We start from the raw sequence: 25,937 nt of genomic DNA on the forward strand, positions 1-25,937 counted from the left end.
CTGATGTCAACGTTGTGAACAGAGTGCCTCGTGGTGGTGGGGTTATGGTATGGGCAGGCATAAGCTACAGACAACGAACACAATTGCATTTTATCGATTGGCAATTTGAATGCACAGAGATACTGTGACGAGATCCTGAGGCCTATTGTCGTGCCATTCATCTGCCGCCATCACCTCATGTTTCAGCATGATAATGCACGGCCCCATGTCGCAAGGATCTGTACACAATTCCTGCAAGCTAAACATTTTCCAGTTCTTCTATAGCCTGCATACTCACTAGACATGTCACCCATTGAGCATGTTTGGGATACTCTGGATCGATGTGTATGACAGTGTTCCAGTTCCCGCCAATATCCAGCAACTTCGGACAGCCATTGAAGATGAGTGGGACAACATTCTACAGGCCACAATCAACTGCCTGATCAACTCTATGCGAAGGAGATGTGACGCGCTGCATGAAGCAAATGGTGGTCACATCAGATTTCTGATCTACGCCCCTACCTTTTCTTTAAGGTATCTGTGACCACAGATGCCTATCAGTATTCCCAGTCATGTGAAATCCATAGATTAGGGCCAAAGGAATGTATTTCAATTGACTGATTTCCTTATATGAACTGTAACTCACTACAATTGTTGCATGTTGCGTTTATTTTTGTTCCGTGCATACGGACATATTCAGACCCCTTTACTTTTTCCACATTTTGTTACGTTACAGCCTTATTCTAAAATTGATTAAATTGTTTTTTTACCTCATCAATCTACACACAAAGCAAAAACAGGTTTTTATCAATTTTAGCAAATGTATTACTAATAAAAAAACTGTCTTCTTGGGTATGACGCTACAAGCTTGGCACACCTGTATTAGCGGAGTTTCTCCCATTCTTCACTTCAGATCCTCTCATGCTCTGGCAGGTTGGATGGGAAGCGTCGCTGTACAGCTATTTTCAGGTCTCTCCAGAGATGTTTGATCAGGTTCAAGTCCGGGCTCTGGCCGGGACACTAAAGGACATTCAGAGACTTGTCCCGAAGCCACTCCTGCGTTGTCTTGGCTGTGTGCTTAGGGTCGTTGTCCTGTTGGAAGGTGAACCTTCCTGAGGTCCTGAGCGCTCTGGAGCAGGTTTTCATCAAGGATCTCTCTGTACTTCGCTCTGTTCATCTTTGCCTCGATCCTGACTAGTCTCCCAATACCTGCCGCTGAAAAACATCCCCACAGCATGATGCTGTCACCACCATGCTTTACCGTAGGGAAGGTGCCATGTTTCCTCCTGACGTGACGCTTGGCATTCAGGCCAAAGAGTTCAATCTTGCTTTCATCAGAGAATCTTGTTTCTCATTGTCTGAGATTCTTTAGGTGCCTTTTGGTAAACTCCAATCAGGCTGTCATGTGCATTTTACTGAGGAGTGACTTCTGTCTGGTCATCCTACCATAAAGACCTGATTGGTGGAGTCTCCACAGAGGAACTCTAGAGCTCTGTCAGAGTGACCATCGGGTTCTTGGTCACCTCCCTGACCAAGGCCCTTCTCCGCCGATTGCTCAGTTTGGCCGGGCAGCCAGCTCTAGGAAGAGTCTTAGTGGTTCCAAACTTCTTCCATTGAAGAATGATGACAGCCACTGTGTTCTTGGGGACCTTCAATGCTGCAGAATAATGTTGGTACCCTTCCTCAGATCTGTCTCGGAGCTCTACAGACAATTCCTTTGACCTCATGGCTTTTTTTTTTCTTTCTCTGACATGCTCTGTTTTCACTTTGTCATTATGCGGTATTGTGTGTAGATTGCGGAGGGAAAAAATCAATTTAATCCATTTTAGTATAAGGCTGTAACGTAACAAAATGTGGAAAAAGTCAAGGGGTCTGAATACTTTCCGAAGGCACTGTATACACTGAGTGTACAAAACATTAAGAAGACCTTTCTAATACCCCCTTTGCCCTCAAAACAGCCTCATTGTAGAGTCCATGCCTGATGAATTGTGTCAAACGTTCCACAGGGATGCCAGCCCATGATGACTCAAAAGCTTCCCACAGTTGTGTCAAATTGGCTAGATATCCTTTGGGTACACACGGGAAACTGTTGAGTGTGAAAAACCCAGCAGCGTTGCAATACTTTACACAAACTGACAGTATCTGCGAGAGGTTAGGAGCAGATTGACATAAGGAATAGATTCGCTGCCCTGGTGCCTGATCTACCTGCGCCTTCATTGCTGGGATTGCCTGTGTCTCGACGACTGTGCTGTCTCCAAATACGCTGACTCCAGCAGCATCTCCAGCAGTGGCTCCTTTCCCTCTCTCTGGATCTGACGGGGCACCGCCTGCTGTGGGAGGTCTCAACTTATTGACGTGAGCAGTGGGAGTACGCTATCCTGCTTCTCGTGGGCCCGTGAAAGGTTCAATGGGCGAATTTCTCCATCCCCTTCTCCGGCCGTTGTATTGGGCAGTTCAATGGTAAGAAATGTCTCAGTCCCTGGAGCAAAAACGTTGTGCTATCCAGGAGCACGAGTACATCAATAAGCTGCTCCCAAACATTTTAAACCTGCATCCGAAAATGGAGTATCTTATTTCATGTGGGATTCAATGACATTATGAAGGGCAGCTCAGAACAGCTGAAGATGGATTTTAAAGAACTGATTGGGTCTCTGCTTTACACCAACAAAAGCCCCATAATATTTGGCCCTGTGCCCTCCCTAAATCATGTCATTGTACGTTTCAGCAGACTTTTAGCCCTCCATAACTGGCTACGAGACTATTGCAGCATTATAAGACGGCAGAGTTGCAAAGACAAAGCCATATCTCAGACTGGCCAATAAAAATAAAAGATTAAGATGGGCAGTCTGAGATATGGCTTTTTCTTTGCAACTCTGCCTAGATGGTCAGCATCCCGGAGTCGCCTCTTCACTGTTGACGTTGAAACTGGTGTTTTGCGGGTACTATTTCATGAAGCTGCCAGTTAAGGACCTGTGAGGCGTCTGTTTCTCAAACTAGACACACTAATGTATTTATCCTCTTGCTCAGTTGTGCACCGGGGCCTCCCACTCCTCTTTTATATTCTGGTTAGAGACAGTTTGTGCTGTTCTGTGAAGGGTGTAGTACACAGCGTTGTATGAGATCTTCAATTTCTTGGCAATTTCTCACATGGAATAGCCTTCATTTCTCAGAACAAGAATAGACTGAGTTTCAGAAGAAAGTTATTTGTTTCTGGCCATTTTGAGCCTGTAATCGAACCCAATTTGCTGATGCTCCAGATACTCAACTAGTCTCAAGAAGGCCAGTTTTATTGCTTCTTTAATCAGCACAACATTTTTCAGCTGTGCTAACATAATTGCAAAAGGGTTTTCTAATGATCAGTTTTAAAATGATAAACTTGGATTAGCAAACACAACGTGCCATTGGAACCCAGGACTGATGGTTACTGATAATGGGCCTCTGTACGCCTATGTAGATATTCCATAAAAAATCAGCCGTTTCCAGCTACAATAGCCATTCACAACATTAACAATGTCTACACTGTATTTCTGATCAATGTTATGTTATTTTAATGGACAAAAAAATTGCTTTTCTTTCGAAAACAAGGACATTTCTAAGTGACCCCAAACTGTTGAACGGTAGTGTATATTTTCTGGGTGATTTTAAAATATGGACCCACTCAAGAAAAAGCTTCAAACTGTAACTAGTGCCTGCAACCTGGTTCAGGTTATCAATTCAACCTACCAGGGTTGTTACATCAGCACAGGAATTAAATCATCAACATGTATTGATCACATCTTTACCAATGGTGCAGAAATTTGCTTTAAAGAAATATCCAAATCCATTGGATGTAGTGATCACAATATAGTAACCATATCTAGGAACATCAAAGTTCCAAAGGCTGGGGCTAAGATAGTGTATAAGAGGTCATACAAAACATTTAGTAGTGATTCCTATGTTGTTGATGTAAAGAATAGTTGTTGGTCTGTGGTGTGTAATGAGGAGCAACCAGACGCTGCACTTGACCCATTTATGAAATTGCTTATTCCAGTTCTAATAAGCAATCACCCATTTTTAAAAATGACAGTAAAAACGGTTAAATACCCGTGGATTGATGAGGAATTTAAAAATGGTATGGTTCAGAGGGATGAGGCAAAAGGAATGGCCAATTAGTCTGGCTGCACAACCGATTGGCAAACGTACTGTAAATTGAGAAATCATGTGACTAAACTGAATAAAAAGAAGAAGAAGAAACTACACTATGAAACAAAGATAAATGACATAAAGAATGATAGTAAAATGCTTTGGAGCACCTTAAATGAAATGTTTGCCAAAAAAGGCAAACTCGGCTGCATCATTCATTGAATCAGATGATTCATTCATCACAAAACACACTGATATTGGCAATTACTTTAATGATTTTGTAATTGGCAAGATTAGGAAATTTAGGCATGACATGCCAGCAACAAAACGCTGACAGTACACATACAAGTATAACTGATCAAATTATGAAAGACAATCATTTTAATTTTGAATTCGGTAAAGTGAGTGTGGAAGAAGTGAAAAATTAGTTGTCTATCAACAATGACAAGCCAACGGGGTCTTACAACTTGGATGGAAAATTACTGAGGATAATAGCGGATGATATTGCCACTCCTATTTGCCATATCTTCAATCCAAGCCTACTAGAAAGTATGTACCCTCAGGCCTGGAGGGAAGCAAAAGTAAATCCGCTACCCAAGAATAGTAAAGCCCCCTTTACTGGCTCAAATAGCCGACCAATCAGCCTGTTACCAATTGTCGTGGAAATTCTACACAGGGACACTCAAAGTCAATCTTAAATTAATCATTGTTTATTATTAGCATGCTGGAGAGGTCACAGTCAAACTTAGATGCATAAAGTACCGGTCTGAAGTGAGCTCTACCGGGGCAGTCCCGTTAGTTCTCTTATAGACAAGTTATATTTGCATGATTTAGCTTATTCACGTGTGCTTCATTCATGTGACTGACCAATACTGGTTCATGCATGTGACAGACCAATACCTCACGAGGCTTCTTCTCTCTAAGCTGAGACATCTTTTGTTCTCAAAACAAGGGTCTGGGCGTACTGCCAAATTGCAGATACTGATAGTGAGGATTCGTTCAATCAGTCACTTGCATGAACACAGACATTTCCATCACATAACCCTTAGTAAACTTTTGAAAAAATGTTTTGACCAGATACAATGCTATTTTACTGTAAACAAATTGACAACAGATTTACAGCACGCTGATAGGGAAGGACATTCAACAAGTACGGCAATTACACAAATGACTGATGATTGGCTGAGAGAAATTGATGATACAAATATTCTGGGAACTGTTTTGTTATACTTCAGCACTGCTTTTGACATTATCAATCATAGTCTGCTGATGGAAAAAGTTATGTGTTATGGCTTTACACCCCCTGCTATATTGTGGATAAAGAGTTAATTGTCTAACAGAACACAGAGGGTGTTCTTTAATGGAAGCCTCCAACATAATCCAGGTAGAATCAGGAATTCCCCAGGGCAGCGGTCTAGGCCCCTTACTTTTTTTTTCAGAATGGGTGGCAAGGAATAAATTGGTCCTAAATACTTAAAAAACTAAAAGCATTGTATTTGGGACAAATAATTCACTAAACCCTATACATCAACTAAATCTTGTAATAAATCATGTGGAAACTGAGCAAGTTGAGGTGGCTAAACTGCTTGGATTAACCCTGGATTGTAAACTGTCATGGTCAAAACATGTTGATACAACAGTAGCTAAGCTGGGGAGAAGTTTGTCCATAATAAAGCTCTGCTCTGCCTTTTTAACAACACTATCAACAAGGCAGGTCCTACAGGCTCTAGTTTTGTCGCACCTGGACTGCTGTTCAGTCGTGTGATCAGGTGCCACAAAGAGGGACCTCTGAAAATTACAATTGGCACAGAACAGGTCAGCATGGCTGGCCCTTAAATGTACACGATAGCTAACATTAATAATATACATGTCAATCTCTCATGGCTGAAAGTGGAAGAGAGATTTATTTAATCACTATTTGTTTTTGTAAGAAGTGTTGACAGGCTGAATGCACCGAGGCGCCTGTTTAATAAAACCACTAGCACACAGCTCGGACAACCATGTATACCCCACAAGACATGCCACCAGAGGTCTCTTCACAATCCCCAAGTCAAGAACAGACTATGGGTATCTGACACTCAAGAAGAAGGTCTGATCTCATTATTACTGAAACAGGATACAAGTGGAAAATATAAAGATCCAGTCCATTTACAAAATTGGAGGCCCCTTACACTTCAGTGTTGTGATGCAAAAATCCTAGCAAAATGTATAGCGCATAGAATTAAAAAGGTATTGTCGGATATTATTCATTCTAATCAGACAGGTTTTTTACATGGAAGATACATTGGAGATAATATAAGGCAAGTATTGGAAACAATAGAACACTATGGAAAATATGGGAAACCAGGCCTGCTATTCATAGCAGACTTCGAAAAGGCATTTGATAAAGTTCGACTGGGGTTTATATATAAATGCCTGGAGCATTTCAATTTTGGAGAATCTCTTATAAAATGGGTCAAAATCATGTATAGTAACCCTAGGTGTAAAATAGTAAATAATGGCTATTTCTCAGAAAGTTTTAAACTGTCAAGAGGAGTGAAACAAGGTTGTCCACTATCGGCATATCTATTTATTGTGGCCATCGAGATGTTAGCTATTAAAATCAGATCCAATAATAATATCAGAGGATTAGAAATACAGGGCTTAAAAACAAAGGTGTCATTGTACGCTGATGATTCATGTTTTCTTTTAAATCCACAACTAGAATCCCTCCACAGCCTCATAGAGGATCTAGATACATTTTCTAACCTCTCTGGATTACAACCAAATTATGACAAATGTACTATATTACGTATTGGATCACTAAAAAATACAATTTTTACATTACCATGTAGTTTACCAATAAAATGGTCTGATGGTGATGTGGATATACTCGGAATACATATCCCAAAGGAAATAAATGATCTCACTTCAATAAATTTTAATAGAAAGTTAGCAAAAATAGATAAGATCTTACTACCATGGAAAGGAAAATACCTGTCAATTTGTGGAAAAATCACCCTGATTAACTCTTTAGTATTATCCCAGTTTACCTATTTGCTTATGGTCTTGCCTACGCCTAGCGAACAGTTTTTTAAATTATATGAGAAATTATTTTTCAATTTTATTTGGAATGGCAAGCCAGACAAAATTAAAAGAGCATATTTATATAATGAATATGAATTCGGAGGACAGAAATGATTCAATATTAAAGCATTAGACCTATCACTAAAAGCTTCAGTCATACAAAAGTTATACTTAAATCCGAACTGGTTCTCAAGCAAATTAGTAAGATTGTCTCACCCAATGTTCAAGAAAGGCCTTTTTCCCTTTATTCAGATTACAACCACTCACTTTCAGTTATTTGAAAAGGAAATAATCTCCCAAATGTCACTATTTCTAAAACAAGCCATAGAAAGTTGGTTGCAATTTCAATTTAATCCTCCAGAAACGACAGAACAAATAATGCAACAAATATTGTGGTTAAATTCAAATATACTAATTGACAAAAAACCTTTCTTTTTTGACAGAATGTTTAAAAAAGGTATAATCTTCGTAAATGATATCATCGGTAGGACTGGTGGAGTTATGTCGCACATGCAGCTGACAAAAACATATGGAAATGTCTGCTCTACCCAAAATTACAACCAAATAATTGCAGCCTTACCGCAAAAGTGGAAGAGGAAAGTGGAAGGTGGAGAAAGTAAGGAACTTGTCTGTCGGCCTTCCATTAAAGAACCTAATTGGTTAAGGAAAACTGTGATAAATAAAAAAGTATATCAGTTTCACTTAAGGACCAAAGGATTGACAGCCGTCCCATATAGATTGCAAAATAGTTGGGAAGAGATCTTTGACGTACCGATCCCATGGCATAGTGTTTATGAACTGACACGCAAAACGACACCGGATTCAAAAATTAGAATCATTCAATTTAAATTATTATATAAAATTCTTGCTACCAATAGAATGTTATTTATATGGGGGATACAATCTTCCCAGCTCTGCAGATTTTGCTGTGAAGAGATATAATCATTAGATCATTTGTTTTGGTTCTGTCCATTTGTAGCTTGTTTTTGGACACAGGTCCAGGAATGGCTAAAGGATTGCAATATTTACCTGGAACTAACCTTGCAGATAGCATTACTGGGTGATCTGAAAAGTCATAGTCAATCAATCAATAATATAATAATACTTTTAGCAAAATTGTTTATTTTTAATTCACAATCTGTAGAAGCAATGAGAATAGAAAGGTTCAGAACTTTTGTAAAACATCACAGTACGGTTGAAATATATATGGCAAATAGAAATCCTATATGGATGGTGTTAAGAGATAGATGGGAGGTATTGAATAGAGTTGAAGGATGGGACTAATAACAAATAACAACAAATAATAACAAAGATAGCTAATAATGTAAGCATACTGTGTCCATAATAAGTATATAGGTTGTATGTTGGGAGCTTTTGGGAAAGAGCACAGTTAGAAAGATATGGCATATAGAAGCAAACCGGATGGACATCATGAAAATGATCGGAGAGGTTGAGAGTAGAAGAAGTTCAGGAGCAATAAAAAATAAAAAAAATAAAAAAATATATAATATAATTATTGTAAAATTAACTCTGTCCATAAGGTGTAGATAGTAAGTATAGACCGGAAGTAGAGGCCTGGGCATTGTTGTTCACTAATTTACTCCAAGTAGGGAAAGGATGGTGGGGTTGAAAAGTAATAAAGGGGAGTATATATATAAAAATAAAAATAAAAAAAACATGGGGGATTGGAAGTGATGCAGACAATTACATTGATAGAAGATACAATCTATCTGCAATATTAAGCTGATCCATTCCCCCACCCCCCCAAAAAAATAAAAAATAAAAATAAAAATAAGACAAATAAAAAGATAATTAAAAAAGAACAGACTATGGGAGGTGCACAGTACTACATAGAGACATGGTTATATGGAACTCTATTCCACATCAGGTAACTGATGCAAGCAGTAGAATCAGATTTAAACAACAGATAAAAATACACCTTATGGAACAGCGGAGAGTGTAAAGAGACTACATACACATGATAAGACACGTACTCTACATACACATGGATGATGTATTGTAATATATGTGATAGTGGGGTAGTGGCCTGAGGGAACACATTAAATGTATTTGGTAAAGTGTTATGAAATGTAAAGTCATGTAATATTTTAAACTGTATATAACTGCCTTATGTTGCTGGACCTCAGGAAGAGTAATGGGGTTCCTTAATAAATACAAATACAAACCGGTGCGCCTGGCACCTACTACCATACCCAGTTCAAAGGCACTTAAATCTTGCCCATTCACCCTCTGAATGGCACACATACACAATCTATGTCTCAATTGGATCAAGGCTTAAAAATCATTCTTTAAGGATTTAAAGGATCTCCTTCATCTACACTGATTTGAAGTGGATTTAACAAGATTTAACATCAACATGATCTTAATGTTTTGTACACTCAGTGTATACAGAAGGTATTCATAGCCCTTTACTCATTCCGCATTTTGTTGTGTTACAGCCTGAATTCAATATGGATTAAATGAATGTTGTTTCGCATCGACCTACACACAATACCCAATAATGACAAAGTGAAAACCTTTTTTAGAAATGTTTGCAAATGTATTGAAAATGAAATGCAGAAATAAGTCATTTACATTAGTATTCACACCCCTGAGTCAATACATGTTAGAATCACCTTTGGCAGCGATTACAGCTGTGAGTCTTTCTGGGTAAGTCTCTAAGAGCTTTGCACACCTGGATTGTACAATATGTGCACTCTGTCAAGTTGGTTGTTGATCATTGCTAGACAGCCATTTTCAAGTCTTGCCAAAGATTTTCAAGCCGATTTTTAGGTCAAAACTGTAACTAGGTCATTCAAACATTCAATGCCGTCTTGGTAAGTAACTTGTCTCCCAGTGTCTGTTGGAAAGCAGACTGAACCAGGTTTTCCTCTACGATTTTGCCTGTGCTTAGCTCTATTCCATTTATTTGGAACCCTTTAAACTACCTAATTCTTGCCGGTGACAAGCATACAAATAACATGATGCAACCACCACCATGCTTGAAAATATGAGGAGTGGTACTCAGTGACGTGTTGGATTTTCCCCAAACATAATACTTTATATTGAGGACATCAAATTCATTTATTTGCCACATTTTTGGCATTTATACTTTAGTGGCTTATTGCAAACAGGATGCATGTTTTGGAGAAAAAAATTGTAGTTACTCCACAATACTCATCTAAATGACAGAGTGTGTAAAGATGTGATCAATACATGTCGATGATTTCATTCCTATGCTGTTTGTAACTACCCTGGTAGGTTGACTGATAACCTGAACCAGGTTGCAGGCACTGGTTACAGTTTTGAAGCTTTTTCTTGAGTGGGCAGCTTGATGAAAGCCAGTCAATATTTAAATCACCCAGAAAATATACCTGTCTGTTGATATCACATACATTATCAAGCATTTTACACGTTATCTAGATACTGACTGTTACCACTTAGTGGTCTATAGCAGCTTCCCACAAGAATGGGCTTTAGTTGAAGCACATTAACCTGTAGCCATATTACTTCAACAGTATTTAACATGAGGTGTATATATATATATAGGACAGACACTTCAAAACCGTATTCCTTATGATGTATTTTTTGACTGTTTGACCATTTATGAATGTGTTATTTATTGTGTTTCCATGGGCTATAGTAGTAAAGGCGAAATTCAATATTTTATCAAATACTAAAACAAATATTTTGATTTTGGTATGACCATCTTAAAACAATTCCATATGTTAGCTTAGTAGAATCCCCCCTCCACTTTGACATTATGGGGTATTGTGTATAGGCCAGTGAAAATCTCAAATTATTTAATTTTAAATTCAGACTGTAGCACAACAAAATGTGGAAAACGTCAAGGGGTGTGAATACTTTCTGGAAATTGATCCGGGCCGCCAGTTGCCCATCCCTGGTTTAAACACTCTGCCTCGATTGCAGGCACAACCACCAACCCGACTCAGGCTGTACCGCAGCTTGGGCAGACTGAGCCTGCAGCCACTGTGATGCTACCAGGGGTGCTAACCACGGCCCTGACCTCATCGCCCGCAGCCAGCCAATCAGGAGCAGGGAAAACTGTAACATCACCCACAGAGGAGGAGACGACAACCACTTTGATCACCACCACGACCATCACCACGGTGCACATGCCAGGTAAATGCATGGTGTGATTGCAAGCCTAACATTATGCAATGGGGTTGAGATATTTGTGCATTTTCAGTCAAGTGTCCTGACTTTCTCTCTCCAGTGCAGTGCAATGCCAGTCTCTCTGGGATGGAGGGCATTGTGGAGTCTCCAGATCCTCTCTCCTCATCCCCTTACTCTCCTCTGGAGTGCACCTACAGCATCACAGTGTATCCGGGTTATGGAGTGGAAATTCAGGTAAGGCACCGTTAGTCATCACCGTTACTTATGTCACACCATACCACCATTTTTTTTATTTTTTATTATTTGCACACAAAGCAATGGGATGAGAGTTTAAGAAGGAAGTGAAAAGTGTAAGGGTCTGGAATGTTCCTTGATGTTGTAGGCACAAAGCGTTGATAATGAAGGGGGCTGTGCTTTTATACTGATTGGTTCTCTTGTGTCTTTACATAATTTTTTTAACATTTTAGTCATTTTAGCAGACGCTCTTATCCAGAGCGATTTACAGTTAGTGAGTGCATACATTTTCATACTGGCCCCCCGTGGGAATCAAACCCACAACCCTGGCGTTGCAAGTGCCATGCTCTACCAACTGAGCTACACAGGTCTTTCTCACTTAAACACCCACATGGACAGCCACACACAGCCCCTGAGTGCCACCCCCTTCAATTACAACCATTGGATGATCAAATCCTAATCTCGATCACCCAGAAATTAAATTCTCTCACGAAAGTTTGTCATTTCCTGTTTTACTTCTGGGGGGAATGCCTTTAACAATTGTGACTACCTTTGTACAAAGGAAGGAAGCGAAGTCTCCTCCCTCGAAATGGAAACTCTCGGCCAAACCCCTCCCTTCCGCTAATTTCACCCGTGTTTGTCATGGCCAAAAATCTAATTTTTGTTTTCATAAATTTTTACGATATAGCCAATTTTGACTTTGTGGCTGTGGAATCTAGTGGAAACCGTTTATCATCCACACACGGGCTTGAAAATCACTGCACCAGTTTAAGCACCACCTTCTCCCAATTCTGATTTGTCAGAATAATCAATGAAGAAAACCCAATACCAGGAACTACTGCAGTGTTGCCAATTTAGCAACTTTGTCAATATATTTAGTTTTCAGACCCCTCCAGCAATTGTTATTGGTAAAAGATTATAGCGACAAATTCAGCTACTTTTTAGGCTGCCTTTGGGGAGTTTTGACACTGAATGTTTCAATAGTTTTGATAGCATTTAGCTAGTCTTGCTAACACCAACCTCTCTACGTCCTTGACATGAGAGTCTGGAATGGCTGCTTTGATGTGTCGGCAAGACGCGGCCATAATGAAGGGGCTGTGCCCTCAGACTTCAAAGCGGCATCCTACGCTGGTTGGATATCCCCTGTTTTGAATTGATTCATAATCTATTGTTTTACATAGGACAGCTTCAGCCCTTCCGCTTCCAGGATAAGCAAACATCCACAGTAGCTAGCTAGCACAGACCGTCGGAGTTCGGACATCGTTTGCCACAAATCATTTTTTTATTGTATTATTCTTTATTTATTCAGGGAAAACCCATTGAGACCATGGTCTCATTCACAACGGGGCCCTGATAACAACAATACAACAACCAACACAATGTCAGACAAAACAGCAATCAATACAAAACCTAACATTTATGAAAAACAGTTACAGTACTCAGCTACTAGGTCCTAAATTAACACCCTAAACTGCAGAGCGACACCAGAACATCTAATTGTGGTAATGAGTTCTGCAAATTGTTCGAGCAGTGAGGCGCATTAAAACTAAAAGCGGATTTACCTAATTTGGTGGAGACCCGAGGAACCTCAAGAGTTAACCAACCCTGTGGGTTTAGTAACGCATGTTTTTATACTTAAACAATGAAGTTAGGTAAGTCGGAAGCTTGTGTAGTGGAACAAAAAGAGAATAGTGAAATGATCTACTGGACTTTAATAAGAACCAGCCAACCTTTTAATACAAGATGCAGTGATGAGTATTAAAACTGTAACCTGTGATAACGCGAAGTGCGCTATGGTAGACGGCATCTAAAAGTTTAAGAGTAGTGGCTGCTGCATTCTGGTAAATTGTGTCCCCATAGTCAAGAACTGGCAGGAAAGTTGACTGTACAATCTGATCCTGTTGTTTAGGGAGAGGCAAGATCTATTTCTAAAAAAGAAGCCCACTTTAAATCGTAGCTTTTAAACTAGCTTATCAGTATGTTTTTTTTTTTTTACGTTAAATCCTTGTCAATCCAAAAGCCAAGATATTTATAGGTGGAAACCCGATCGATGGGAGAACCATTCAATTAATAATGATGTTGTCCATCTGAATATTTGGGGGGAGAACAACATATATTTAGTCTTGATCACATTAACTACAAGTTTTAAACCAACCGGGTCATTTTGTAAGGCAGCAAAGATAGATTGCAGCTCTAACAATGCCTGGTCTACAGTTGGGGCAATGGCATACAGTGAGGGGAAAAAAGTTTTTGATCCCCTGCTGATTTTGTACGTTTGCCAACTGACAAAGAAATGATCAGTCTATAATTTTAATGGTAGGTTTATTTGAACAGTGAGAGACAGAATAACAACAACAAAATCCAGAAAAACGCATGTCAAAAATGTGATAAATTTACTTGCATTTTAATGAGTGAAATAAGTATTTGACCCCCTCTCAATCAGAAAGATTTCTGGCTCCCAGGTGTCATTTATACAGGTAACAAGCTGAGATTAGGAGCACACTCTTAAAGGGAGTGCTCCTAATCTCAGCTTGTTACCTGTATGAAAGACACCTGTCCACAGAAGCAATCAATCAATCAGATTCCAAACTCTCCACCATGGCCAAGACCAAAGAGCTCTCCATGGATGTCAGGGACAATATTGTAGACCTACTCAAGGCTGGAATGGGCTACAAGACCATCGCCAAGCAGCTTGGTGAGAAGGTGACAACAGTTGGTGCGATTATTCGCAAATGGAAGAAACACAAAATAACTGTCAATCTCCCTCGGCCTGGGGCTACATGCAAGTTCTCACATTGTGGAGTTGCAATGATCATGAGAACGTTGAGGAATCAGCCCAGAACTACACGGAAGGATCTTGTCAATGATCTCAAGGCAGCTGGGACCATAGTCACCAAGAAAACAATTGGTAACACACTACGCCGTGAAGGACTGAAATCCTGCAGCGCCTGCAAGGTCCCCCTGCTCAAGAAAGCACATATACAGGCCCGTCTGAAGTTTGCCAATGAACATCTGAATGATTCAGAGGAGAACTGGGTGAAAGTGTTGTGGTCAGATGAGATTGTCTGCTAAATCACTAAAATGTCAATGTAAAATATGGACAATACCAAAAGCTCAAGTTATTAGCTGGCTGGCTTTCTATGGGCTGAACAATGCTTGAAAATGTGTGTGATTATTTATGTGCCCTGGATCAGGCTTTTTGCAAGTGATATCTGTTAGAAAGGACACAATGTGGGATTTCTGATGGTGTTAAGTCTAGGTTCCTGGATATTACAAAATGTGTATCATGGGGGTCGGTATTGGGACCTGTTCTCTTTTCATAAATAATGTTGGTCTATCTGTTAAAATGCAAATCAATTTATAACATTTTTTATATGCGTTCTTCTGGATGTTTTTGTTGTTATTCTGTCTCTCATTGTTCAAATAAACCTACCATTAAAATTAGAGACTGATCATTTCTTTGTCAGTGGGCAAACGTACAAAATCAGCAGGGGATCAAATACTTTTTTCCCTCACTGTATGTATTCACCCCCTTTGCTATGAAGCCCCTAAATAAGATCTGGTGCAACCAATTACCTTCAGAAGTCACATAATTAGTTAAATAAAGTCCACCTTTGCGCAATCTGAGTGTCACATGATCTGTCACATGATCTAAGTGTATATATACACACCTGTTCTGAAAGGCCCCAGAGTCTGCAACACCACTAAGCAAGGGGCACCACCAAGCAAGCGGCACCATGAAGACCAAGGAGCTCTCCAAACAGGTCAGGGTCAAAGTTGTGGTGAAGTACAGATCAGGGTTGGGTTATAAAAAAAACTCCCCAAACATATGGAAGAAGGTGCTCTGGTCAGATGAGAGTAAAATTGAGCTTTTTGGCCATCAAGGAAAACGCTATGTCTGGCGCAAACCCAACACCTCTCATCACCCCGAGAACACCATCCCCACAGTGAAGCATGGTGGTGGCAGCATCATGCTGTGGGGATGTTTTTCATCAGCAGGGACTGGGGAAACTGGTCAGAATTGAAGGAATGATACAGGGAAATTCTTGAGGGAAACCTGTTTCAGTCTTCCAGAGATTTGAGACTGGGACAGAGGTTCACCTTCCAGCAGGACAATGACCCTAAGCATACTGCTAAAGCAACACTTGAGTGGTTTAAGGGGAAACATTTAAATGTCTTGGAATGGCCTAGTCAAAGCCCAGACCTCAATCCAATTGAAAATCTGTGGTATGACTTAAAGATTGCTGTACACCAGCGGAACCCATCCAACTTGAGGAGCTGGAGCAGTTTTGCCTTGAAGAATGGACAAAAATCCCAGTGGCTAGATGTGCCAAGCTTATAGAGACATACCCCAAGAGACTTGCAGCTGTAATTGCTGCAAAAGGTTGCACTACAAAGTATTTACTGACACCGGCCATATTCAACGGGTGTTGAGCTTTCGTAAATTCGTCAGTTATTCTGCGCTCTAGCACACTCAGACGAGAGTGCTCTGAAATCGGAGTAGATAGCCAGAGCGAATTTACCAGCTACGTCTATCAACAGTTGTTGTGTCGCAGTGACATCATGAACATTCTATTGAAATGGATACTTGCATAGTGGAATCTTTTGTTAAGACATGTAGCTAGCTAGCTACCTAAACAATGAACCATAATCCCAACTCATGACGTTACTACCCTGCATGAATCTGCAGGTAGCTAACCAACCAGGTTCAATGTTAGCTAGCTAACATTAGGCTATAACTAGCAAAGCAAATGGCTCTGAGATACGAATAATATTACTACACAGATCATACGCGTAACGTTATCTAGCTAGCTAACAGTACACTTTAACTTGAAATTCAAACGACTAACTGACAAAATTAGAAACGTGTAATATCTGAAAATGTAGCTAGCTAGACTATCTTACCCGTATACATGGCTGGACGCTTCTCCCTCTCTGTCACAGATGCCATTATTCCCCTTAGTTTGAAGATGTAATCCAGACACAGGTGTTTTCTCCATCTCCTTAGCCATCATACTCTAATTCCACTGATTTCAAAACTCGGTCCTCCAGAAAGTGGAGAGCAACACTTATGCAGTTCTACTACGTGATGTATTTTTTTTAAAGCCGCGTTAGACAGGATTACCTACACATACTGACCAGCTCAAATAGACAGAAGCGTGGCAGACCAATCCAAACTCCTCTCTCGGCATGTCCAGCCCACTCATTATCTCAGCCAATCATCGCTAGCGGGAAGGTTGCTGTCTTTTTCTATGACTAAAGCAACTAGGCACGTAATTTAACAATTGTATTCGTACTAACAGATGGCATACACGTTTGTTATTAAGGCACATGAAAGTTCACATGTTCCAGAAGGCATTTCTGCAAAAAAAAAAAAAAAGAATTTAGATAAAAATACAAATAAAACGTTCAAATGGCTCTCCTGCAAAGTAGTCATGCGCGACATATACCTAGTTTCTTGAAACGAGTCACATTTAAGGGTGAGCCGTTCTGCCCTGTTCTGAGCCAATTGTAATTTTCCGAAGTCCCTCTTTCTGGCACCGGACAACACGACTGAACAGTAATCCAGGTGCGACAAAACTAGGACCTGATAGTGCTGTTAAGAAGACAGAGCTGCGCTTTATTATGGACAGACTTCTCCCATCTTAGCTACTGTTGTATCAACATGTTTTGACCAGGACAGTTTACAATCCAGGGTTACTCCAAGCAGTTTAGTCACCTCAACTTGCTCAATTTCCACATGATTTATATTAAGATTCAGTTGAGGTTTAGGGTTTAGTGAATGATTTGTCCCAAATAAAATGCTTTTGGTTTTTGAAATATTTAGGACTAACTTATTCCTTGCCACCCATTCTGAAACTAACTGCAGCTCTTTGTCAAGTGTTACAGTGATTTCAATTGCTGTAGTAGCTGATGATGTGTATAGTGTTGAGTCATCTGCATACATAGACACACTGGCTTTACTCAAAGCCAGTGGCATGTCATTAGTAAAGATTGAAAAGTAAGAGTCCTAGACAGATGCCCTGGGGAATTCCGGATTCTACTTGGATTATGCTGGAGAGGCTTCCATTACAGAACACCCTCTGTGTTCTGTTAGACAGGTAACTCTTTATCCACAATTTGGCAGGGGGTGTAAAGCCATAACACATGTTTTTCCATCAGCAGACTATGATCGATAATGTCAAAAGCCGCACTGAAGTCTAACAAAACAGCTCCCACAATCTTTTTATAATCAATTTCTCTCAGCCAATCATCAGTCATTTGTGTAATTGCCGTGCTTGTTGAATGTCCTTCCATATAAGCGTGCTGAAAATCTGTTGTCAATTTGTTTACTGTAAAATAGCATTGTATCTGGTCAAACACACATTTTTCCAAAACTTTATTAAGGCTGATTGGTCGGCTATTTGAGCCAGTAAAGGGGGCTTTACTCTTCTTGGGTAGTGGAATGACTTTTGCTTTCCTTCAGGCCTGAGGGCACACACTTTCTAGTAGGCTTAGATTGAAGCTATGCAAATAGGAGTGGCAATATCATCTGCTATTATCCTCAGTAATTTTCCATCCAAGTTGTCAGACTGCGGTGGCTTGTCATTGTTGATAGACAACAATCATTTTTCCATCTCTTCCACACTCACTTAACAGAATTCAAAATTACAATGCTTGTCTTTCATAATTTGATCAGTCATACTTGGATGTGTAGTGTCAGAGTTTGTTGCTGGCATGTCATGCCTAAATTTGCTAATCTTGCCAATTAAAAAAACAATCACTAATGGGCAATATCAGTGGCTTTTCTGATGAATGAATCATCTGATTCAATGAATGATGGACCTGAGTTTGCCTTTTTGCCCAAAATGTAATTGAAGGTGCGCCAAAGCTTTTTACTATCATTCTTTATATAATTTATCTTTGTTTCATAGTATAGTTTCTTCTTCTTTTTAATCAGTTTAGTCACATGATTTCTCAATTTGCAGTACGTTTGCCAATCGGTTGTGCAGCCAGACTTATTTGCCTTTCCTTTTGCCTCATCCCTCTCAACCAAAAAATGTGTACAGTTTTTCAGTAATCTTTTAGCCAGGTTTGTAATGCCAGTAGCCTGCTGAATCTTTCACACCCACTGCCCAACGATGGTACCGGACCTGAAATAATTTGCCGCTTTTTGGAATCTTTCAGTGCTAGAATCAGTTCTTTAAAATCAATTTTCAGAAGTTCCAAGCTAGGCCTCCTGATGTCGTTTGACCCCACATGGACTACGACAGCATCAGCTCCCGGCAGCTGTCATGGAACGGTCGAAGCAGCCTTGTAATGTCCTGTACTCGTGCTCCAGGATAGCACAGAGTTTTTGCCCCAGAAACCATGATGTCTCTTACCATAGAACTGCCGATGATGACAGCTGGAGGATGTCCGGCCGTTCTTTCACTTTGAGTGATTTCGCAAACCCCATGAGGACCGAAGGACCTGATGGACCCGAGCCAGCTGTAGTATCATCATGGATGATGAATGGGCTGGAGTCTCAGACAGCCTCACGGTGGATCTGAACCCGAAGTAGAAGCCACCGGAGAGGGAGACAGAACAGAGGACGAAGGCGCAGGTACCTCCAGATCCAATCTCAAATCGGAAGCCCCCAGGGAAGAAGGTGCTGGAACCTCTGGATCCAGGGCAGCGAAGAAGTTTCTAGTCTGTGTCCGGTCCAGGCTTAACATCTCCAAGGAGGCCCCCATTGCCAGAGGAAACTGTTTTCAATTTCTACGGCTAGTGACATATCTCCATGGCTGGTTGGTAGGATCCTGAACAGGAACATCCACCAACTCCATTCTCCAGGGAAGGGAGAGGCCTGAGCACGCCCCCATTCTCATCGACGGGGCTGTAGTGGAACAGGTTGAGAGCTTCAAGTTCCTTGGTGTCCACATCACCAACGAACTATCATGGTCCAAACACACCAAGACAGTCGTGAAGAGGGCACGACAAAGCCTATTCCCCCTCAGGAGACTAAAAAGATTTGGCATGGGTCCTCAGATCCTCAAAAAATTCTACAGCTGCACCATCGATAGCATCCTGACTGGTTGCATCACCGCCTGGTATGGCAACTGCTTGGCCTCCGACCGCAAGGCACTACAGAGGGTAGTGCGTACGGCCCAGTACATCACTGGGGCAAAGCTTCCTGCCATCCAGGACCTCTATACCAGGCGGTGTCAGAGGAAGGCCCTCAAAATTGTCAAAGACTCCAGCCACCCTAGTCATAGACTGCACGGCAAGCGGTACCAGAGTGCCAAGTCTAGGTCCAAAAGACTTCTCAACAGCTTCTACCCCCAAGCCATAAGACTCCTGAACAGCTAATCATGGCTACCCGGACTATTTGCACTGCCCCCCCACCCCATCCTTTTTACGCTGCTGCTACTCTGTTAAGTATTTATGCATAGTCACTTTAACTCTACCCACATGTACATATTACCTCAACTACCTCAACTAGCCGGTGCCCCCGCACATTGACTCTGCAACGGTACCCCCCTGTATATATAGCCTCCCTACTGTCACTTTATTTTACTTCTGCTCTTTTTTTTCTCAACACTTTTTTTGTTGTTGTTTTATTTTTACTTTTTTTGTTTAAAATAAATGCACTGTTGGTTAAGGGCTGTAAGTAAGCATTTCACTGTAATGTCTGCACCTGTTGTATTCGGCGCATGTGACCAATAACATTTGATTTGATTTGATTTGGGAGAGACCCATTCTGAGAGGGATCCCTGCAGAGGACTGGCCAGTCAGCTGTGGAGAGCCGACACGGCGGCGACACTTCCACCAGGCCAGAGCGGCGTCCGCTACTGGGGTAGAAGGAAAAGAAAAAGTAGGAAGGCGTGGATTCCCCAGTAGCTTGTGTAGGTTTGCTACCTGTTTGCTAAGAGTAGCCACTTCGCCTCTGTAGTCTTCTGCAAGCAAACAGTATACATCATGTGAAATCCATTCGACATTTTGGAGAACCAGTTTTGAGTAATGTACACTACCAGTCTCCGCATTTGTAGTTCCCACCATAAAGCATGTAGGAGGAGGTGTTATGGTGTGGGAGTGCTTTGCTGGTGACACTGTCTGTGATTTATTTAGAATTCAAGGCAAACTTAACCAGCATGGCAACCACAGCATTCTGCAGCGATACGCCATCCCATCTGGTTTGGGCTTAGTGGGACTATCATTTGTTTTTCAACAGGACAATGACCCAACACACCTCCAGGCTGTGTAAGGGCTATTTTACTAAGAAGGAGAGTGATGGAGTGCTGCATCAGATGACCTGGCCTCCACAATCCCCCAACCTCAACCCAATTGAGATGGTTTGGGATGAGTCGTGCGTCAGAGTGAAGGAAAAGCAGCCAACAAGTGCTCAGCATATGTGGGAACTCCTTCAAGACTGTTGGAAAAGCATTCCAGGTGAAGCTGGTTGAGAGAATGCCAATAGTGTGCAAAGCTGTCATCAAGGCAAAGGGTGGCTATTTGAAGAATCTCAAATATAAAATATATTTTGATTTGTTTAACACTTTTTTGGTTACTACATAATTCCACACGTGTTATGTCATAGTTTTGATGTCTTCACTATTATTCTACAATGTAAAAAAAAAAGACAAATAAAGAAAAACCATTGAATGATTAGGTGTGTCCAATCTTTTGACTGATACTGTATACATGGTGAGCAGGTAAAACATTATTTGCATTATCATCACCATTACCTATGGTTAAAGAGTGGATGTGAAATTGTGGCTTTGCTCTCTGCAGCGTCGTCAGACGCCTTGTTTCTATTTATTTTGCTCACTCGGGTTAGTGCACACAACTTCATTGTATTGTTATTGGTTAGTGGTTTCTTTTGATATTTTCCTTCTTACGGATCGACACTGGATTCAATCTGATCGTGCTTTGTCGGCTATGCACCTTTTAAAGGCAATGTCCCTGCATTGGCGGAGACTGCATTCACGGTAAACGATGCATATGTCGAATCAATCACAAATGTACTTTGACACTTGACTTTCTTGTGGTTAGCAACCAATGTTAGGCATCTTTACTCCTCAATGATTCCTAAATGAGTCACTAGATGTCCACCATCTCCCCTCTCCCCAGGTGAAGAAAGTGAACCTGTCCAAGGACGAGTCCCTGACTATCCTTGGCTATGGAGGGACAGGACCAGAACTCTTAGCCAATGAGACCCTGATGAGTGAGGGTCAGGTGATTCGAAGCTCAACCAATCAGGTGCAGATTTACTACCGTAGTCTCCGGCAGACCGATCATGGCATGTTCAGCCTACACTATCAAGGTAAATTCAGAGTCGCGTCTTTTCTTTTTCCAAGAAAAATGTTTGAGTCAATACAATGTTCTTATAAGGGTGCTGTCCACAACAAGGAGGGGAAGCACACCATAAAAATGTGAGGTGATTATTTTAGTTTAATACAAAATTAAACAAAGACAACTCAAATTTTGCATGAATAAATTATCAACGTATTCCACCCAGTGAGCGCTTTGAGGGTGATGGTTTGTTCACGTCATTCTGCCTTGTTTTGTGAAATTCATCTGTAGCTCTCTCTCTTTCCTCCATCTTTCTCACTCCCTTAATCTGTCCTACATGCAACAGCCTTCCTCCTCTCCTGCTCGTTCCCTCTTTCTCCTGAGGGAGGGGGTGTGACAGTAACGGACATCCACCCCGGAGGCCAGGCCCACTTCCACTGTGACCCTGGCTTCCAGGTCAGGGGCCACGAGATAGCCACCTGCTTGAACATGACTCAACCTCATTGGAGCTCTCCTGAACCTCAGTGTGTGGGTCAGTGTCCGCTATCTACTGACTGTAGAATCTTTGACCATGTCAATATGATAGAACAATTGTCTGGCCTGCACATAAAATGTGTATCTGAAATGCACAATGCTGCTTTGTTGTGGCCAGTATGGGTACTGTGAGCTCATGGGAAATTATGTTTGTCCACGGAAGGCCCCAAATCTCACACGGTTGAGGGAAGTGTTGATGTTTCTGTGGCCTGACCCCAATGCCAGTGTCCACACACAGTGTGTATAACTGATGACTCTTGATTGTTCTTCCCAACTGTCAGCCGTGTCATGTGGAGGGTGGATCCGAAACGCAACCGTGGGTAGAATCTTCTCGCCGCCTCCTCCATCTACGAGTAACCATAGCAATGGCAATAATCTGAGCTGCCATTGGCTACTGGAGGCCAGGGAGGGACACAGGCTCCACCTCCACTTTGAGAGGGTTGCGCTGGACGAGGACGATGATAAGTAAGTTAAGATGTTAAAGGGACAATCTGCGATTGCTAAATCAATTTTTTTAACTTTTAAATTCATGATATACACCCTTTGGTCCTTGAAGAATATAACTTATAAATGCCTCATGAGCTTAGTTCAACTGTCTTACCCTATCAGTACCCAAAATATAATCTTGTTTTTACTTCTATCTAATTGTAAACAAACACTGTATAACGTCAAAACATGTTCAAGTATCATGGATGGTCAGTCTATGAATTTGAAAGTGGTTACATTTCTCCAGCCCCATCCCTCAGCTATTTACCAAATCAGTGGCGGGGTGGCAGCGGTGTTATTGTTTAAACTGCTTATTCAGCTAATCAGTTCCACATGAATAATGTAAAACCCATCTTAGTACAATTCTATTTTCTAACCCAGTACTGTGTATTGGTTAGATAATACCTTCCTTCTCATGGACTTTGAAAAAGTGAAGTTGCAAAAGTACAACAATAATTTGGCTGCATTATATTGTGAGTTCCCTGCTGAAAAAAACAGCATAGACCATCATAGGCTGGTCCAGTATAGATGCTGGTGACCAGCCTTTGGTGTGTTTTCAACACTGGTGACCAGCCTTCCCTGCTGAAGAAAACAGCATAGAACAGATTACATTTCATGCTGGTCCATTCTGGTCTGACCAGCTTGGTCTAGCTGGTTTTGCTGGTGACCAGCCTTCACTGTGTTTTTGCTGGTGACCTGCCTTCGCTGTGTTTTGGACACTGGTGTTAGTTTTTCAAAGCTCAAACCACGTTTTTGAGTATTTATACCCTCCTATTAGGCGGAGTCTCTTCCTTGCACATCTAGACAGCCAATACATATCTGTTGCTAGGCAGGAAGTTAAGTGATATGTGTCATAAAACTGTTCCTTCTCACTTCATCTGACCTGACCTGACCTCGGCCCACATTCCACACTAATCCACAGCTATCCAACCTTATCAGTGACCGCAACCAAGGGATTGGTCTCCTTCCCTCACACGTCTCCTTCCCTCACTCAGTAACTTTCCAGACCCCTAGTTCTTATCCACCCTCCATTTGTATTTATTATGGATACCCATTAATAAATTAAGGTAGTTATACATTTTTAAAAAAACATTACAATACATTTACAACAGATTTCACAACATATTAAGTGTGTGCCCTCAGGCCCCTACTTCACTACCACATATCTACAACACAAAATCCATGTGTACGTCTGTGTATAGTGCGTATGTTATCGTGTGTTTGTATGCATGTGTTTGTGCCTATGTTTGTGTTGCTTCACAGTCCCCCATAAGGTGTATTTTTATCAGTTTTTTTAAGTCTAATTCTACTGCTTGCATGAGTTACTTGATGTGGAATAGAATTCCATGTAGTCATGGCTCTATGTAGTACCGTGCGCCTCCGATAGTCTGTTCTGGACTTGGGGACTGTGAAGAGACCTCTGGTGGCATGTCTTGTGGGGTATGCATGGGTGTCCGAGCTGTGCGCCAGTAGTTCAAACAAACAGCTCGGTGCATTCAACATGTCAATACCTCTCACAAATACAAGTAGTGATGAAGTCAATCTCTCCTCTATTTTGAGCCATAAGAGATTTACATGCATATTATTAATGTTAGCTCTCTGTGTACATCCAAGGGCTAGCCGTGCTGCCCTGTTCTGAGCCAATTGCAATTTTCCAATGTCCCTCTTTGTGGCACCTGACCACACGACTGAACAGTCGTCCAGGTTTATGTTGGAGAGGCTTCCATTAAAGAACACCCTCTGTGTTCTCTTAGACAGGTAACTCTTTATCCACAATATAGCAGGGGGTATAAAGCCATAACACATACAGTTGAAGTCGGAAGTTTACATACACCTTAGCCAAATACATTTCAACTCAGTTTTTCACAATTCCTAAGAATGCCCTAGTCTTAGGTCAGTTAGGATCAGCACTTTATTTTAAGAATGTGAAATGTCGGAATGATTTATTTCAGATTGTATTTCTTTCATCACATCCCCAGTGGGTCAGAGGTTTATATACACTCAATTAGTATTGGGTAGCATTGCCTTTAAATTGTTTAACTTGGGTCAAACGTTTCGGGTAGCCTTCCACAAGCTTCCCACAGTAAGTTGGGTGAATTTTGGCCCATTCCTCCTGACAGAGCTGGTGTAACTGAGTCAGGTTTGTAGGCCTCCTTGCTCGCACACGCTTTTTCAGTTCTGCCCACAAATTTTCTATAGGATTGAGGTCAGGGCTTTGTGATGGCCACTCCAATACCTTGACTTTGTTGTCCTTAAGCCATTTTGCCACAACTTTGGAAGTATGCTTGTGGTCATTGTCCATTTGGAAGACCCATTTGCGACCAAGCTTTAACTTCCTGACTGATGTCTTGAGATGTTGCTTCAATATATCCACATCATTTTCCTCCCTCGTGATGCCTTCTATTTTGTGAAGTGCACCAATCCCTCCTGCAGCAAAGCACCCCCACAGCATGATGCTGCCACCCCCGTGCTTCACGGTTGGGATGGTGTTCTTCGGCTTGCAAGCATCCCCCTTTTTCCTCCAAACATAACGATGGTCATTATTGCCAAACAGTTCTATTTTTGTTTCATCAGACCAGAGGACATTTCTCAAAAAAGTACGATCTTTGTCCCCATGTGCAGTTGCAAACCGTAGTCTGGGTTTTTTATGGCGGTTTTGGAGCAGTGGCTTCTTCCTTGCTGAGCGGCCTTTCAGGTTATGTCGATATAGGACTCGTTTTACTGTGGATATAGATACTTTTGTACCTGTTTCCTCCAGCATCTTCACAAGGTCCTTTGCTGTTTTTCTGGGATTGATTTGCACTTTTCGCACCAAAGTACTTTCATCTCTAGGAGACAGAACACGTCTCCTTCCTGAGCGGTATGACGGCTGCATGGTTCCATGGTGTTTATACTTGTGTACTATTGTTTGTACAGATGAACGTGGTACCTTCAGGCGTTTGGAAATTGCTCCCAAGGATGAACCAGACTTTTCTGAGGTCTTGGGTGATTTCTTTTGATTTTCCCATGATGTCAAGCAAAGAGGCACTGAGTTTGAAGGTAGGCCTTGAAATACATCCACAGGTACACCTCCAATTGACTCAAATGGTGTCAATTAGCCTATCAGAAGCTTCTAAAGCCATGAC

General features: G+C 41.3%; 1 protein-coding gene across 1 annotated transcript in view; it reads left to right on the forward strand.

The window, feature by feature from the left end:
• Positions 1-25,937, forward strand: part of sez6l2 (seizure related 6 homolog (mouse)-like 2) — a 69,247-nt gene that overhangs the window by 5,725 nt on the left and 37,585 nt on the right. The window contains exons 4-8 of the mRNA XM_084145292.1: positions 11,098-11,310; positions 11,405-11,538; positions 21,631-21,823; positions 22,139-22,324; positions 22,608-22,791. Of these exons, the coding sequence (XP_084001418.1) occupies positions 11,098-11,310; positions 11,405-11,538; positions 21,631-21,823; positions 22,139-22,324; positions 22,608-22,791 (910 nt within the window). The remainder of the gene's footprint in view (positions 1-11,097; positions 11,311-11,404; positions 11,539-21,630; positions 21,824-22,138; positions 22,325-22,607; positions 22,792-25,937) is intronic.

The sequence above is a fragment of the Coregonus lavaretus genome, assembly GCF_964263955.1.
Source record: "Coregonus lavaretus genome assembly, chromosome: 28".
In the NCBI taxonomy this organism is placed as follows: domain Eukaryota; kingdom Metazoa; phylum Chordata; class Actinopteri; order Salmoniformes; family Salmonidae; genus Coregonus; species Coregonus lavaretus.